Raw genomic sequence first — 17,697 nt, 5'->3', positions numbered from 1 at the left:
CATTGATAATGTAATTCTGTAATGGTAAGGAGGGGATCTTAACTACACATAAAGGTCTCTTTGGTCTAGTATCTGCAAAAACAAAATTGAAATGAAAAGGAATTCTCAACACCTTTACTTGGCAAAATTCGAGCCCCAGTCTCGATCTCTAATTTGGCAAAATTCAAACCTCCAGGATTTGAGTTAAGATCATTACTAAGTGAGTTAAGTTTTAGTTGATTTTTATAAAATACGATGGCCAGAGCTTATTAACTATAATGAAATTTGTTTAAGGTATAAAGAGAGAATGAACAAGACTTGATCTCATATTTAAATATCACCAACATCGGTAATTATTATGATCAATTGACTTGATAAATTACATTGGTAATTTTATCGGATGTCTTTAAATAAAGCTAATGCTATCAAATGACTCATTAATTAGTCCAATTCAAGTGAATTATTGATCATGATAGCTAATAAGGGTCATAATTTATCAATTAGACCCTACTTTTTTTATTATTTTTTTCCTAAGAACTGATTGAAGAGGTAATTTGTACAGGTAGGTCACATTTACGTGCCGCAAGAAATAAGGTGATGCATTAAACAGTCATTAATAATCCTTAATGAGTGCATTAAATATGAACTCTCTTTGTTCATTTTGGTCCGACACGTACCACATGCAACTGAATCTATTCAATTTTTTATTATTTTGTGAAATGGAATGAAAGGAGATCTAATTGATTATTTGATTTGCTTAAGATAGTGCGGATTGCCCTGATTGGTTAAGAAATTTTTTGTTGGTATGGTTTTAACTCTTTTAAGTTACAAAACTAAATTGTTAACAATTGATAAACGTACTTTTATTAACAGGGAGTAAAGTCAATTTGATACAAAGTCATATACATATATACACTATATACAAAATAAATCATACTCCGTATTCAACAAATACATAACATATTGATCTGAATCAAATGAAGGTCGAGTATTCTGATCCTTCGTCAAACAAGGATTCATATGAATATCCTGCATTGTGGGAGAAGTATTGACACGTAACACTTATTTATTTTGAAATAAATAGAATGACTAAGTTGTAAATATTAACATGAATATAAAGTACTATCAAATCAGTAAATAGACCATTAAACGCTCTAGTGGTATAAATATTTTTTAATGGTACAAATAAGTATGTAAATTTTAAGTTGGAAAATTTGTTACAAAGGACCTTTTAAAAAAAAGGTGGCAAGGAGGGACCAAATATGGATTTTTTTTTGTGTGAGGAGGGACCTATGCCCGAAATTCACCTTAGCCCCACCCCTTTCACGACAGCCTCCTCTTTCCTCCACCTGACCACCCCCACCCGCACCGCCTCCATCTTCCCGCTCCCCTTTCACAACAAACTCACCAGCCCTAACCACTCCCTCTACCTCTCCACTGCTAGCACTGACCTCACACCCACCACCCATTTCACGACAGCCTGCTCCTCCCCTTTCCCTACCCCCACTCCCTTTCCTCCACCCTGATTACTATAAAAATTCATGCGATTTCCTCCACCCTAATCCTAGAATTTAGGGATTTAGAGAATTGAAAAACGAGAGGGATGGAATCAAATTTCTGAATGAGTTAATGAAGGGTATGGAATTGGATGAGTTTTTGAAGAAATTGGGTTCAATTGAATGGGTTCAGAAGTTTTGAAAGCAAATTGGATGTAAAATTGTGCAAAATTTGTAGAAACGAAGATCGATCTTCGCGCAAAAGCAGAGAAATGAGAGGAGAAAATTAAAGAGAGGGAAAGACGGTGGGGATCGGAGGGTCACCGACATGGAGAGGCTTGGGCGCCTGGGTCGGCACCGACAGCGGCAGGGGAGAGGGGGTGGAGGGTTGTGGGAAAGGCTAGGACGCTAGGCTACCTTGAAAGAGAAGGGTTTTCGGGGTAGAGGAAGGGATTGCTGCCATGAAAGGGGTGGGGATAAGGTGGTCAACACCGGAGTTGGCGGGTCAAATCCTGCTTTCTGGGCAATGGTCCCTCTTCACAAATAAAAACTCATTTTTGGTCCCTTGTTGCCACCTTTTTTTTAAAAGGTCCTTTCTCACAAAATAGTGGACATAAAAGGTCCTTTGTGACAAATTTTCCTTTTAAATTAAATATTATACGTACCACTATGAGATATAATAGTACTACTAAGACAATCTATAATCTAGTAGTATAATATAAATGTATAATAGTATACAAAAAATACCACTATAACAATAAAAAAATATATTTATAAATATCAATTGACTATTTCACTCTCTTCTGTGTTTCCAAAACACATAGGAGCTATGCGTCAAGATGCACTCTGCATTGCGTTGTAGAATATGATCTTCACAAGCATATTGTCATCTGATTCAAGAAATTGAATTTGAATAATCAATTGACCTAATTGACGATATTTCACCAATCCTACACTAAACTAAACACACTATACTAAACTAATCCGATCTCTAAAAAGGGGTACTAGTTAACTGCATTTACACATTGTAATTTATTGAACCGTATGATAATAACATGAATAGTTTTCACTAGTGAAAAAATAGTTATCCGTAATGGGCAAAAATAGCCTATCCGTAATGGGCAGCGGGCGTTACGTATGCTGCCGTTATGGACAGGTTATGTTATTCGTAACAGGCAGTTTGACTGCCCGTTACGAATAACCCGTTATTTGTAACGGGCAGTCAAACTGTCCGTTACAAATACAATTGAACCCAAATTAAAAAAAAAATGCAGCAGGTGATACCTGCTACACTGCTAACCTGATAACCTTTTATGATGCCAAATTTTAATTACTATTATCAATATTCAATAATAATAAATGTAAAATTTAATTAATTATAAAATCAAAGATACAACTTTACAACTCCCTAACATGAGTCAAAAGCTACTATATAAATAATAGTCCTTAATACAACATGAAAATTTATAACTATATAGAGTGAATAGTTAATTTGTATGCGAGGCTCGACCAACTGACAGAAGATGAATGCACCCTTTGCATGAACAACATTAGCCACTTTCTTCCTTGCTTCGACTTGCTCATTAGTGTAAATTCCTGGGCAATGGGAAAATCTGCAACATAATTCTGTTTTTGTTAGACACACGACAGTAATATTTTTGACAGGAAGACCATAATATGAACACATATAGTGAGCTAAAATCAGAAGAATTTTACTAGCTAACTGTAAAAAACATAGGATGGGAACCCGAAAACTAATTTGGTTTTTCCAGTCCGGGTTTGTTAACTGATAATTTCTCAAGTAGCATTGAAATTCATTTTTATAGCACAAGAACTAAGAAAGGGGTGGAGTATGCCTAGCTACTAATCCCCACCTCCCCGTCTCAGCGTCATGGCCCATCTATTTTATAAGATGGAACGAGATTAAGCCTGTACATTTCAATTTCAAAATCCAAAAAGCCAGAAAACAGCAAAATGCTTCTTTTTTCATCCACTCTCATTCATATATTCACAACCATACATAATGGGGTTACTCAAATTGCTACAATATCTTACATTTTGAGCTCAATTAGTTGAAATATAAGTGGGAAATTAACTGTACAAGAAATAAATTCAATCATTAAAGCAAAAATACAGAGATGAGCATTGAAATTCATTTTTATAGCACAAGAACTTCCTGGTACAAAATTCAGCAACACGAGTCACAATGTAGCAAAAGTTACCTGGGTCTTGGACTCCAACATTGGTGATACGGAAGGAGTGGACGGCCCACTTCAAGTAGCTAACGTGCTCAGACTTCCTGAGTGGCAAACCTTCTCTCAAAGCAACCTCGTCAATTTGGATAACATTGATACCAGCCTTCTCAAGATCCTCAACCTCATCCTTGATGGCCAAAGCAATTTGGTAGCAAGTCTCGTGCCTGAATACAGAATAACACAAATAAATATATGAGAAATTGAGCCACAATCAAAACAATCTATTTGAACAGAGTTTTATTATAATCCCAGTTTCTGAGGATCAAATATGATATTCACAACCAAAGGAATTGTCACAAAACTATATAAAAAGTAAGTGTTAATAATAATAATAAAAAAAGAAATAAGAAAAACTTATGGCAAGCAAAATGTAGTAGCATTGGGGTTTACCTCATCCTTCTGACCAGACAATGCCTTGGCCAAAGCGTTAACTTCAACAACTTTCTGTGTAGCAAATGCAAGCCATGACTTGATTTCATCATCAAGCTTTAAGTCTCGTTAACAAGATCAACAGTAGTGTGAAGAAGTGAGCAGGAAGTGGAGACCACAAGCTTGTCTGCAAGCAAAAAACAACTAATTAAGTCAGCCGAACGTCTTTATTAGGCGACATAAATTTATTTGTTTGAGATACAAGTTAAGTCACCCTTAGCAGGCTTGGACAACAACAAGTAGGAGACAAATATAACGCAGTATAATTTAACCAATTTCACAAGGCAATTTAACCAATTTCATAAGGCGATATAGCAATTTATTGGTCGATTATGCACTACTAATACACTATAATAAACAAATATAACGCAATATAATTTAAACATTTGACTCATATTATTATTCAAAAAACCCTAAAATTAACAAATTCCAAGGTTCAAAAGCCAAATTCAATCAAACATACTAGAAATTAGGGATGATCCCCGATAGATGTTCAAAAGCCAAATCAAATTCAATTAAATCAAATCAATACCTTTCTCGAGATTCTTCCATGTCAATTTCGCTTTCTTTCCTTCTGTTCAAAATCAAATTGGGGAAAATTGTTAACTTCTTCACCATTAAATTAAAATCAAACCCTAAATTGCAAAAATTCAGCACAAAATATCCCAAAAATCCAGTACCCAGAAACTTAAATCAATTAAAAACAACATAAATTTCAAAAAATAAAGTTGAATCAACTCAGACAATCATCGTTTACCACATTCAAACTGATAAATCTTCCAACTTAATATTCGATGATTACAAAGAGAAAAATCTTACCTAGCATCAGTTCGTTCAACTAACGACTTAGATCTAAAGATGAAGAAGCCTACGGACTTGGGTGTTCTCAACGTCGCCACAATCGACGCTACCGGGTTCGGACCCTGGTCGAACCGGAGTGGGTTTTCGAGCAAGAGTTCCGTCACCGCCGGTTACACCTCCGCCCAAAACGACGCCGCTTGGGAGCTCGTGCATGAAGCCGCCGGTCAAGTTGCTCGTCTCAAGATGAACACAATCGCTACTCAAGTATTGGAGATGGGAAGGAAGGAGAGGAGAGGTGAATGACGGGGAGGAGAGGAGAGAGAGAGAGAGGGAGTGGGCGATTGATGAGAGAGAGAGAGAGGGAGTGAGGGACTGATGAGAAAGAGAGGTGAAACCCTAAAAAGCTGAAAATTTTACCCTACACCCTAGTGTAGGGTGTGTTCCCTACACCCCCCCTATGCTACGTCGTTTTGTAGCTGGTATTTGCGATTCTTTCCTTTTTTTTTTTTTTTTTTTCCTTTTTTTCTTTTTTTCTTTTCTTCCTCTTTTTTCCTTTTTCCTTTGATTCTTATTATTCAATTTATGTATATATATGATTTTAAACCCTATTTTTTCTCTCTCTTCAATTGATCAACCAACCTCCATTTTAGATCTACATTTTTCTCTCGCTAATTCATCTTCTTCATTTGATTTTTTGAACGAATTCGTTAATTGTTACCGATCATCAATGGCGAATTCTGCATCTGGAGATTGCGTTGATTTTGATCGCGATTGCGAGCGTGTGTTTCCTTCTGGACTTCGTTTCGTTGATTCGTTTGTGCAACAATGTGAGTAATTGTGATCATAATTTTTCAATTTTTAATTATCCCTAATTTGTTCTGTTATAATGCTCTGTTAATTTGAACTTAATTGATGTATTATTATTCACTTTCGATTTTTGAATTTACTACTTTGATTACATTATGATGAACGTTTTTGGATTGTTGTACTTTGTATGAACATTTTGTTGCTTCATTTGTTGTTTCATTTGTTGTTTTCTCTGTGTTTTAGAATTGTGTGTTTTTGTCGTATATTTTGTAGATTATACTTTCAATTAATCGTTTATGTTTTCTTATTCATTGTTACTAATGTGTTTATGTTCAGTCTTAAAGTCATTTTTGATCATTTATTTTTACATTTTTATATCGATATTATGTGTAGTGGTAAATAATGAAAATATTGTTCAAAATATTATGTGCTGAAATTCTTTTTGCAATTGATCATGTGCTGTTTTGATATTGAACATTTTACTTATTTGTTATTGTTCATTCATGAAACTCTTTATGATCATTTATAATTGTATATTGTGCAGTGGAAAAAAATGATGATATTATGTATTTAGAAGCAGAACAGTCTGAATTAAAGGATAAAGAATTTAAATCTGAAGATGAAGCTTTCGAAGCGTATAATGAATATGCTTTTAGGAAAGGTTTTGGAATTCGAATTGGGAAGAGTAAGAGAAGAAGAGATGATTCTTTTTTGATGAAAAGATTTGTTTGTTGTAATGAGGGATTCAAAGATAATAAGTGTAAGAATAAAAGGATTTATGAGAAGTTGGATCATCGAACTGGTTGTTTAGCTTTTGTGCAGTTTCATATTGATCATTTAGGGGTCTATACATGTACAAGACATGAAATGGTTCATAATCATGCTATGATTCCTCCTGAAAAAAGGCATTTGATAAGGTCTCAAAGAGATGTGAATAAAGAGCAGCTTCTTTTCATTTCAACAATGAAATTGAGTGGAGTCAAAGTTACTGATTCTTTGAGGGTTCTAAAGAAGGAGGTTGGGGGATCTCCTAATCTTTGTTTTACTGCTTCTGATGCTTATAATGCATTGTCATCTGAAAAAGCTGCCCAAATTGAAGGATGTGATGGTAACCAATTGATTAAATATTTTGCCAAGAGACATGTGGATGAGACAGATTTTTATTATGATTTTGAACAAGATGATAGTGGTGCTTTAGTTAGTTTTTTTTGGCGTGATGGTAGGATGATGAGAGATTATCATTACTTTGGAGATTTGTTGGTTTTTGATACAACTTATAGAACTAATAAATATGGAATGATATGTGCTCCATTTGTTGGGATGAACCATCATGGTAACAATGTCATGTTTGGTATGGGTTTTATTCTTAATGAGCGCACCGAGTCTTTTGATTGGTTGTTTGATACATTTTTGCACTCAATGGGGAGGAAAAGTCCCATTACAATTATGACTGATCAAGCACAAGCGATTGCAGCGGGTATAAGAAACATTTTTCCTTCAACTGTTCATCATCGTTTATGTGTATGGCATCTTGAACAAAATTCTAAGAAACACATTGGAGCATTGAGAGCTTTGGAAGGCTTTACAGATTTGTTTGGATATCTTTTGAAGTATTGTGAAACTCCTGCTGAATTTGAATATTTCTGGAAAAGGTAAATTATTGTTTTTTGTATTTATTTTTTATTTTTATTATGTGATATATTTGATTATTATGTGATATATATATGAACATGTAGTGTTTTACATATGATCATACAATTTACTTTGTTATGTATGTTATCATAATATTATTAGTGTCCATATTGTTTATGATCATTATTCTTTACACAAATGTACATATTTTAATTTATATTTTGTTCATTTTTAAATTAATATATGATCATTTCTGTTATACAGGATGTGTGATAAATACAAATGTGAAAATGATGATTGGTTATGTGATTTGTATAAAATAAAGGAAATGTGGTGTCCTGCTTATTCTAAGAAGTATTGGTCTGGTGGTATATTGTCTTCTCAACGTAGTGAAACTACTAATAAGTCAGTTTCACAACGTCTTAATAAGACTCAAGGTTTATGTGATTTTTATCATGTTTTTCTTGATGTCATTTCTGAGTGGAGAAGTAAGGAAGGTGCAAGAGATTACAATACTCTGAGGGGTAATAGGCACCTAGCTTTTGCTAATATTGGTATATTAGTTCATGCAAGATCATTGTACACTATTCAAGCTTATGTTCTTTTTGAAGAGGAGTTCATTAGGGGGACAGCTTATGATCATGTTAATAATGGTTTGCGTTTTCCAGAATATTCATATCTTCTTTGGAGGCCTGGGAAGGATATAATTAAGCATGAAGTTGTTTTTAATAAGGAAACACATGCAATTTGTTGCACATGCATGTACTTTAGTGAGACTGGTTTACTTTGTTCTCATTCTCTTCGAGTATATCATTTGCATTGTGTGCGTAATATTCCACAAGAGTATATAATGAAACGATGGACAAAGGCTGCCATGTGTAGTCATGGTATTGAAGAACCTATTTTGAGGACAAATGTTGTGGCTACTAGTGTTTGGAGGTCACAAACAATCAGAAAGTTTGTTAAGTTGATAACAAGTTGTCAGAATTCTTTGAATGCAAGGGCAGAGGTTGAGTGTTATTTCAATCTGTTAAAAGAAAAGGTTGAGAGTGTATCAGGTGTAATTGACTTTAGTGAACCTGTTAAAGAGGTTGAAATTGTTGATCTTGAGATCAAGAATCCTCCAAAAGCTAGGCCTAAAGGTGAGAGGAATGTAAGGCCTAAGAGTACCTTGGAGAAGCAGTGTAACAAGGCAAAGGGTAATTTCAAGAGGAAAAAGTCTCTGTACACTCCTTACAAAAGGGGTATAGGGCAAGCAGTTGTACAGGTATATGATCATTTCATATTTTCAAATTGATCATTTCAGTTTTCGTAAATGATCATTTATGTTTTTTCTTTTTAAATAGGAACTTGATGAGAACGGTTGTGCTGTTACTTATGCTAATTCTATTAGTGATCCCATTGAATTGATTGTTTTGAGCAATAAACGGGCTCAGGTAAATTCAAATGTGCCAAAAAAAACATTTTATTTATATTTTATTAATATTGATTTTTATAATTTAAAAATATAGGTCGGCTTAAAATCAGCTGTTGTAGAAGAAATTCCTTCTAGTTCTAAGGAATCAAATCATAGTATTTCCAATGATTTTGATCAGGTATATGAACATTTATGATCTATATTATAATTTTTTTTTATTTAATTTTTTATTTTTTATATTTTATTTTGGTTTTTTTGTAGGCTACTGGTGAAAGCTCTCTTTCATCTATCATATCTATTGATGTTGATATTTCATCTATTGCTAAGGTTTTTTTTTTTTCCATATTTGTTTGTATAAGTGTTTGTAACTGATCATATACTGGTTTATTAATGATCAATTTAATTTTTTTTAAAGGCAAAGGATTTAAATCTTGAAGGTGTTTCTGCTGTTCAACCTTGTTCTAATTTTGTTGCAAATAAAGGTGCTTCTGGTGTTAAAACTTACTCTCAAATTAATCCAAGAGTTCCAATTCATACTAGTGCGTCAACAAAATCTCCTGTTGTTATTCAACCTACTGTTCCCAGGAATGTTCAAAATCAAACTCAGAATTGTTCAAACACCAATCCAGAAATGATCATATCCAACTCCAGGAATGTTCAATCAACAAATGTTCAAGTTATTTCTCCTACGGTTCAAATAAATGATCAAGGATTTCCTGTTCAGAATGTTCAAGTTACTCCTCCCACAGTTCAAAGAAATGATCAAGGTGCTCGTGTTCCAATTCTTCAATCAAGAAATGTTCAATTAGGTTCTAAAAAGATTTCTTCTAAATATGATAGGTTGTTAGCCTTTTTTGATACAAGTGTAGCTAAACGTTTGGCTAATAAAGATAAATAATTAGTATTCCAGAACTTTATAAACATTAGACTTTTTTGTAATGTTGATTTAATTACTATTTTGTAATTTTGAATTTTCGATCTATTATATAAAAAACTTTCATTCAAAGATTAAAATGAAATATCAATTACAATAATATTAAAATAAAATCCATAAGTCTACTTCTAAAAAAAAAAAAATAGTCATATATAAGAAATGAACATATACATAGTTGTAAATGAACATTTGAAACTACAAAGTTGCAAATTTTCTAGCTTTCCTTCTATTTGCTCTTGATTCAGTGTTTTCTTCAAATAACATCAGTTCTGCTGTGTATTGGAGCCTTAGATTTCTAATTTGTTCCACCTGTTGAACAAAATGAATTGTCAAATTTTAATTAAACAATCTTTACTGTTTCATAAATGAATATTATATCTTAAATAATTGATCATTTATAACTCTTACATTGTTTGGTTTTAAATCACAAATCCAACTCTCATTAGGATCAGCAGTGAAGGTTTCCATATGCTTCATAATGTAAACTCCACAGTTTGTATAGTCATTGTTGCTACGCCATTTCATCTTTTCCAAAACAACTGTGTAGTCTTCAATTCTTTTTGCATCTTGATATCCAAGGTGTTTCATGTACTCTGCCAATCCTTTTAACTGATAGAAAAAAGAGTAAAAATTGTTTAGAAGTTTGTATTGTGATGAAGACATGAACAATAAATAAAAATAATTGATCATGTAGTCAACTATAAATGAACATATTATCTCACCATCATTTTTGGTTGTTCTTCATATTTTGCTTTGACTGATACCTTTTTTGGTAGTTTTCTATTGTCAATTATATGAATTTTGTCTTCTATATGATTGACGCACAACAGAAAAAAATGTTGAGAAGTTGATACTGGGAAGAAGACCTGAACAAATTATATAATGTTATTGGACAATATATTGAATGTAATTGAACATTTGTATTAAACAAGAATTAATACCTGTTTATATCCAACAATGCTGTCAATTTTATTCAACTTCAGTTCATTGTCAATTCTTTCTATGAAGGCATTAATTCTTGTCTTCATTGATGATCCTTCTTGACAAACTCTATTTGTGCACATAATGTGCTGTTGAAATACAAACAAACATATAGAAGTTAAATGAATTTTTAGCAATTATTTATCATAGGAAAATAGAATCAATAATATAAAAAAAGAAGAAAGACTAACATGAAGCACTGTTGAGAAATAAATCTTGTTTCTCGGCTTTTTATGATTAAGAAACCTTGCCCATCCATCTATGACACAATTTGTCACTTCAACATCATCTCCAAGAGTTTTCATTTCATTTCTATTGATGAGATTCAAGCCATCATAGTATAAGAGTGCACTGCATTATGAACATTTAATAATATGAATGTGAACATATTTTTATAAAAGATATTAAACCTTAAGTTTAATTAGTGTAAGTAATTACCTTTCATCTTTTCCACCAAGAGCAAAGTCTACTGCAATTTGGTTCATGGCTTTCTCATCTTTAAACAGATCCTTGTACTTGACCAAGTAAGGAGATCGGAAAGCAGGAGGAATTGTTTTCTTTTCGCGTTTTGGTCTTGTTGTTCAATATAAAATATTGTTAAATTAAGAAAATTATGAGGAACATAAATGAACATTTGAGTGTATATAAATAAATTTGAAATTATACCTTTCAACCTTTTCCTTTTCAGTTTTTTTCTTCTTTTCTGCAATTGACTTTTTCTTATCATCATTCCTGGTCATATTACATAACACAAATGTACATTTAGGTATATGAAAATGTTCATTATTATTTTTGAACATTTACTTAATATAAATAATGTACCTTTTTGTGACTTTTGAGGATGAAGCAACAATCTTCTTGTTTTCACTGAAAAGTGAAACAATGTCAGTACATATTAATAAAATAAAAGCTTCTTATGTAACACCCTGAATCATTTTCAATTCATAAAATGAAAGATATTGATTTAACATAAACCTATTGATTTAACATAAACCACACATTCATATTACATATTCAACAAAATAATGTTCACACATACAATAGTTTGAGAAACACCAGTTTCAAGTTACAACACGATAGTAACATAAGTTAAATTGTTCCATCTAGATATTTTATCCTACACCATTACATAACCCTAATAGTAAGACATGTCTTCAGGATTTTACCCCTCCACTTTTTCATCATTTTTTGTTTTTTCAAAAACATCTTCCTTGTTTTGTTTTCCACCTTCAACTGTGTTTTTTGGATCATCACTTTTTTCACCACCATCTGACCTAGGGTCAGCATCAACCACTGAACCAGATCCTGCATCTAAGAAAAAATTTAATTAGATATAATATAATTTCTTTGTAAATGAACATTTGAGTATTTATAATTGAACATTATACCTGTTCTAGGCAATCCTTCATTATCTGACCTAGTGTCAGCATCAAATTTTGAACCAGTTGCTGCGTCTAACAAAAAAATACAATTAATAATGAATATTTCTTGTTTGTAAATGAACATTTTACACTTTTTAATTGAACATTATACCAGTTCTAGAAAATTCTTCAATTCTTTGTTCTGAAGCTGCTGAAGTTTTACCCACATCCTTTTCTTCAGCTGTATTATAAATCATCATTTTGGAGATACACTAAGTTAATAGTATTTACACATAATAATTAGAAATGAACATTTCTACTTAAGTTTATGTACATTATTATTAAATATATGAACATATTACCATTTGTTGAAATTATTGGTTGTTCAATTATATCACCAAGTGTTGAAAAGGTGGGCCCTGTTTCTGTTTAGGACAATTTAGACCACAAATTTAGAATTTTTCATATAAAAATTAGGATATATAGTCTCTTTTAGTTAGAATTTACCAATGGCTGGAGAAGGTGGAGTCAACCCCAAGCTGAAAGCTTTTCTGATGTCATATTCTTGTTCTTTTTCCTTTCCCTTTTTGGTTAATTTCTTCCCAGTCATTTGCTTCTCAGTTGTTTGCTTTTCAGACCCTTGCATCAGATTCTTCTCAGCTTGTGCAAGTGCATTTAGGAAATCCTCACTGCCAAAGAATTCTTCATCTTGGCTTAGAATTGATGGTTCCCTAGCTACCACCTTTCCTAAAACTTCATCAACTTTTTTCACCAAGTCATTTCCAGGGAAGATATCCTTTGCCTTCACCAATTTTGAAGAAAGCTTTGACAGGTTTGAACAAGTTGTTTTTACCAGGGAAACAAAATCATCCATAAAAACCTATATGAATGAATATTAAAAATTATGCAGTTGAACATTTCAGATTATACAAATGAACATTTATGTTAACAAAAGTGATCATTTTATAACCTTAGGACTTTCTTCAACTTCTGCAGCAATCCTTGGTAGAATTTTCCCTCTCCCAAATCCCAATTCTAATTCAATCTTCAACCTCTCAAGAACCATGTCTCTATTCCATGCAGATATGATAGGAATTTTTCTTGGAGGCCTTTTGTCTAACCTCTGAACTCTATCAAAATAGAACAACTACAAGAAAAAAGAAAACATGGAACAGAACATAAACAATAAAAAAAAGTGCATTTATTTAAATTTAAATGAACATTTTGTATCTAAGAATATACCATCAGAAATTGAAGAGGGCCTTTGTAGAACCCCTTGCCTTGCTGCTTTCTCCAATCAACATGACATTTGATAAGTGAGTCATATACAAACTGACACCAGTTCAAATTTTTTATGTTTTCTTTGTCCATCATAGAATAAAGAAATTTGAAATGGCATTGATTGTTTGATACACATTTCATCAAGCAGTTCACAGCCACTGCTAAAAAGTTAGTAATGAAATGTTCACTTGGTGGTCTGTTGTTGGTGAATTTATCATTTATGTATCCATTCACAATCTGCAAACAAAATGAACAAAACATTTATACTTTTGATCATTTAATGTATTTAAAATGAACATTTAAAACTGATCATACCTGACTCACTGATGGAGTTTTTCCTGACCATGATTTTCTCCATTTCTTCAGAAATTCTGCATACTCCTCACTAATTTTATCAGAATTTGGCTCAACAATTGGAATTTCTCCTGTAGGCAAGCCATAAACTACCCTAACATCCTCTACCTCAATTTCTATTTTTTCATTCTTTGGTAGTTCAAAACACTGGCTATTTTCTTCAAAACTTCCCAATAACCAGTTACAGAACTTTTGATCAAGTTGAGGTAAACTAATGTCAAGAAGTGATCCTAACCCTATATCAACAACTTGTTGTTTTTGGGTAGGTGTCATCTTTTTTATCCATGCAATGAACTTCACATGTCCTCCTCTCTTTGAAGATTTCTCTTCCTCAAATTCATCTTCCTGAATTTCCTCAACTTCATCAGTTTCTATTGCTTGAACCATTTCAGTTTTCATTTTCTTTTTTCTCCTACCTTCAATCTTTCCTTCATCATACAGTACCATCTTTTGCTCCTCCTTTTCAACCTTTGCCTTCACTGAATTCCCTTTCTTTGCCTGTTTCTTCCTTGGCTTTACTTCATCCTCTTCCTCCTCTTCCTCCACCTCATAATCATCCTCACTGACAGGCTCTTCTTCTGCTCTATAAACTGACTCTTCACTATCATCATCACTGTCAGTAGAACTTTCATCAGTAGGATCTTGAGAGGGTTCATCTGATGGTACTTCTTGTATTTTTTTTTCTCTTTCCAGCATTTCTCTTGGCAGGACTGACATCTGAAAATTAAATATATATAATTTTGTTTAAGTATTGAAAATGTACAGTAAGCAAATGATAAAATGAACAAAATTGTTTTCTCAAATGATCATTCTATATATAGAAATTGAACATTTATAATATATCATTATATACCTGCTTTTCTTTTGCCAGCAACCTTAGAAGTTTTCTTCACTTCTTCTAGAGTTTTCTTTTTCCCACCTATATATTGAAATTGAACATTAATGATATACCATCATAAATGATCATTCTATACATTAAGATTGAACATTTACCCTTTTTGCCTTGGTCTGGAGGATATTCAGCAGGAGCACCTGCCATTTTTTTTTATTGGAGTAGGTGCTGGAGGTGGTGCATCAGCTTCCTTTTGAATAGGAAAATTCCTTGTAGACATTCTTCTCTTCTGTCCTATTTTTGCGGTTTCTTTAGCAGGTTCAACATCCTTCTTCAGGCTTCCCTTTTCAGATTCATCTAACAGAACATCTATTGTTTTTAAAAAAAATTTATGTTAGTATATTTGAAAGTGTAATATTTATTGTGTAACAGAAAAGTATTATGATTACCTTGGCTCCTTGTAATTCTACCACTTGGCACAACAACAAGGCTTTTGTTTTTGTTTTTCCTTGCAACCATTTTGTATCTTGTTTTCATTTTGGTTGACTGATCACTTTTTTGTGATGATGGAGCTGTCTCCTCACTAAGTTTTGTGGAAACTTTATCATCATCTTGATCTAGAAGATAAGTTTCATCCTCAATTTGAACAAAATCAGGTGCAATTTGTGCTGCATATGAAATGATCAAATATAAAAGATTAAATAAACATTTATTAAATTGGATGACAAATGTTTACTATATACAATATAAATGAACATTTCAGGTAATGAATATGTACATTTTCCACTATTTACCTTTCGGATCTGTTGTCTTTGTAGACTCATCTTCCACTGTTTTCTCTTTAGGGATTTTCTCCTTTTCAGGCTCTTTTTTTCCCTCTTGTCCTTCTATGAAAATTTAATTAGTTAATATTTATATATTTTTTTTAATCTTATTGAACATTCAATATTATGTAGATCCAATATGAACATTTTATGTAATAAAAATGTACATTTATAAATTTTTACCTTCTACATTTGTTGTCTTTGGAAAGACATCTTCCACAGTTTTGTCTTTAGGGCTTTTCTCTTTTTCAGTCCCTTTTTTTTCCTTCTTGTCCTTCTATTAAAATTTATTTAGTTAAAATTTAATTTTTTTAACCTTATTGAATATTTAATATTATGCTTTTCCAATATGAACATTTTTTGTAATAAAAATGTACATTTTAAAATTTTTACCTTTTTCCACAGTTTTCTCTTCTATTGGCCCTTTTTCTTTCTTTTTTGCTTCACCTTCAAAAGTAATAGTATTGTTAAAATTGATATTTATGACTATTAAACAAAAATATTCAATAAATATGATCATTTACCTTTCCTGATTTCCTTGCTTGCCTTTTCCATTCTTTTGAGATTTCTCATAATTCTGATTGTCGATTCTTTGTACTTTCTGTAAATGTATGATATTAACTTTGAAATATATTCATTAATTGATTAAATTAATTCAATTATTTAAATTTAAACATACTTTGGGTTTCTCTCTATGTTTAAATGTATTTCTTGCATCTTGTCCTTTAATGTTGTTATTCTTGAATCATCTTTGGGTTTTCTGATATTTCATTAAAAATATGTTTGAATTTACAATTTTGATTAGTAAATAAAAAAATGAACATATAACTTATATTACTATTGGTCATGAGCAAACTTTTTTGTACTGATTTTCAAATGAACATATAGTCTATCTAAATTGAACATTTAAGTTTTCTTACTTTTGGCCAAGACTATTCTTTACTGGATTGCTTTGCACTTTTGGTTGAACTTCTTCTTGCTTGCTGAAATCAATATTAAGAAATACTTTAAATAAAAAATGCACATAAATTGTACATAAAATATACTGTTATAAAAATGAACATTTATTTATATAAAATTGATCATTAGTATACCTTTCATCCCTACTCTCTTTGTCAGTTGTGTTATGTGTAGCAGACACACTCTTAGTTGTTGCATTAGTAGCAGGAATGTTCTCACTTTGTTCACTTAAAAAAAACAGAATTATTTTATATAATATGATATTAAAGTATGAACTAATTTATACAATGAAGAAGATAATTAGTTATTTTGTATAAAGCTTTTATACCTTATTGTTTGATTTGTCTCTGGTGGTCTTGATTTTGACATAACAAATTTCACTCGAACCTTTTTTTTTTCACTAAAATTTTAAGAATTACCTAATAAGTTTGGTATATATATACAATGTACAATAATTGAATGTAAAAACAATTATTTTATACATATAAACTTACTTGTTTAAAGTGTATCTTTCATAACTATTACCATATTCATTTTGTTCTATAACCTTCTTTAGAGTTAATGGTTCAGATTTCCCATCTCTAAATTGAAGCAAGTGTATCACTCTAAATGGCACATCACTACATTATAAATTAATTACATGACATTAGTTTGAATGCATATCACTGAAATGATTATTATCATATTTATATATGTGCATGATGATTTAATGAAATGTATATTTGTTATTTAAATCTCAATGAATACTCAAATGAACAAATATACATATATGATCATAATTATATCTATAAATGAACATTATGAGTATCAAATATGATCATATACAATGATGTTTCAATGAAATGTACTTTTGTTTTTAAATCTCAATAAATACTCATATGAACAAATATAAATATATGATCATAACTATATCTATAAATGAACATTATGAGTATCAAATATGATCATATACAAATAACATATTAAACAAAGATAAAACCAATTTTATCAAATACAACTAGCATATTAGACATGAACATAATATATTCTGTAAATGACTAATTACCTTGGTAGTGGAGACATTGTTAAATCCGTACCAATTGACTTGTCAATATCTTTTAAAAGTTCCGGATCTACAATTGGATCATTTTGGCGGTTTTTTTTCAATTTGTCTACTCTTGACTGAAGAGGTACATCATCATCATCGTCTCTGTTTTATTTAATAAATTGTTAATGTTTTAGTTATTTTCAGTAAAATCTTAGAACAATTACTACAATCGCAAAAATTTTTAACAAAAATTAGGTTTTACAAATAAATTCGCTCTATAATTTTCATCGCAAGAATATGAACAAATTAGGTTTTACAAAAGTTAGA

The 17,697-nt window shown here is 31.5% G+C and overlaps 3 protein-coding genes across 6 annotated transcripts; 1 reads left to right on the top strand and 2 right to left on the bottom strand.

Moving 5' to 3' along the window:
- Positions 1-2,820: 2,820 nt before the first annotated feature.
- LOC110693668 (5-methyltetrahydropteroyltriglutamate--homocysteine methyltransferase-like) lies at positions 2,821-5,334 on the bottom strand. 3 transcript variants are annotated; one of them, XM_021870826.1, is made up of 5 exons: positions 4,917-5,334; positions 4,692-4,733; positions 4,121-4,286; positions 3,698-3,894; positions 2,821-3,088 (listed from the first exon to the last, which is right to left on the bottom strand). In XM_021870826.1, the coding sequence occupies exons 3-5, from the start codon at positions 4,210-4,212 to the stop codon at positions 2,946-2,948; spliced, it is 432 nt and encodes a 143-aa protein (XP_021726518.1). In that variant the 5' UTR covers positions 4,213-4,286; positions 4,692-4,733; positions 4,917-5,334; the 3' UTR covers positions 2,821-2,945. The 3 variants fall into 3 exon arrangements, with proteins under 3 accessions (XP_021726518.1, XP_021726517.1, XP_021726519.1); XM_021870825.1 differs by having other exon boundaries at positions 4,979-5,334; XM_021870827.1 differs by lacking the exons at positions 4,692-4,733; positions 4,917-5,334 and adding an exon at positions 4,374-4,397.
- A 27-nt stretch (positions 5,335-5,361) lies between these two features.
- On the top strand, positions 5,362-9,737 carry LOC110693667 (protein FAR1-RELATED SEQUENCE 5-like). 2 transcript variants are annotated; one of them, XM_021870823.1, is made up of 7 exons: positions 5,362-5,787; positions 6,312-7,419; positions 7,664-8,666; positions 8,746-8,835; positions 8,911-8,994; positions 9,078-9,143; positions 9,232-9,737. In XM_021870823.1, exons 1-7 carry the CDS (start codon positions 5,553-5,555, stop codon positions 9,712-9,714), a joined length of 3,069 nt encoding a protein of 1,022 aa, XP_021726515.1. In that variant the 5' UTR covers positions 5,362-5,552; the 3' UTR covers positions 9,715-9,737. The 2 variants fall into 2 exon arrangements, with proteins under 2 accessions (XP_021726515.1, XP_021726516.1); XM_021870824.1 differs by lacking the exon at positions 8,746-8,835.
- Positions 9,738-9,881: 144 nt separating this feature from the next.
- On the bottom strand, positions 9,882-11,527 carry LOC110693666. Its single transcript, XM_021870822.1, has 6 exons — positions 11,170-11,527; positions 10,923-11,082; positions 10,692-10,820; positions 10,473-10,616; positions 10,159-10,359; positions 9,882-10,059 (listed from the first exon to the last, which is right to left on the bottom strand). Exons 1-6 carry the CDS (start codon positions 11,214-11,216, stop codon positions 9,946-9,948), a joined length of 795 nt encoding a protein of 264 aa, XP_021726514.1. The 5' UTR covers positions 11,217-11,527; the 3' UTR covers positions 9,882-9,945.
- Between the last annotated feature and the right edge of the window lie 6,170 nt (positions 11,528-17,697).

The sequence above is a fragment of the Chenopodium quinoa genome, unplaced genomic scaffold (genome assembly GCF_001683475.1).
Source record: "Chenopodium quinoa cultivar QQ74 unplaced genomic scaffold, ASM168347v1, whole genome shotgun sequence".
NCBI classification, from domain to species: domain Eukaryota; kingdom Viridiplantae; phylum Streptophyta; class Magnoliopsida; order Caryophyllales; family Amaranthaceae; genus Chenopodium; species Chenopodium quinoa.
Note: the sequence above shows the minus strand (reverse complement) of the source record. Positions and strands in the feature narration are given on the sequence as shown.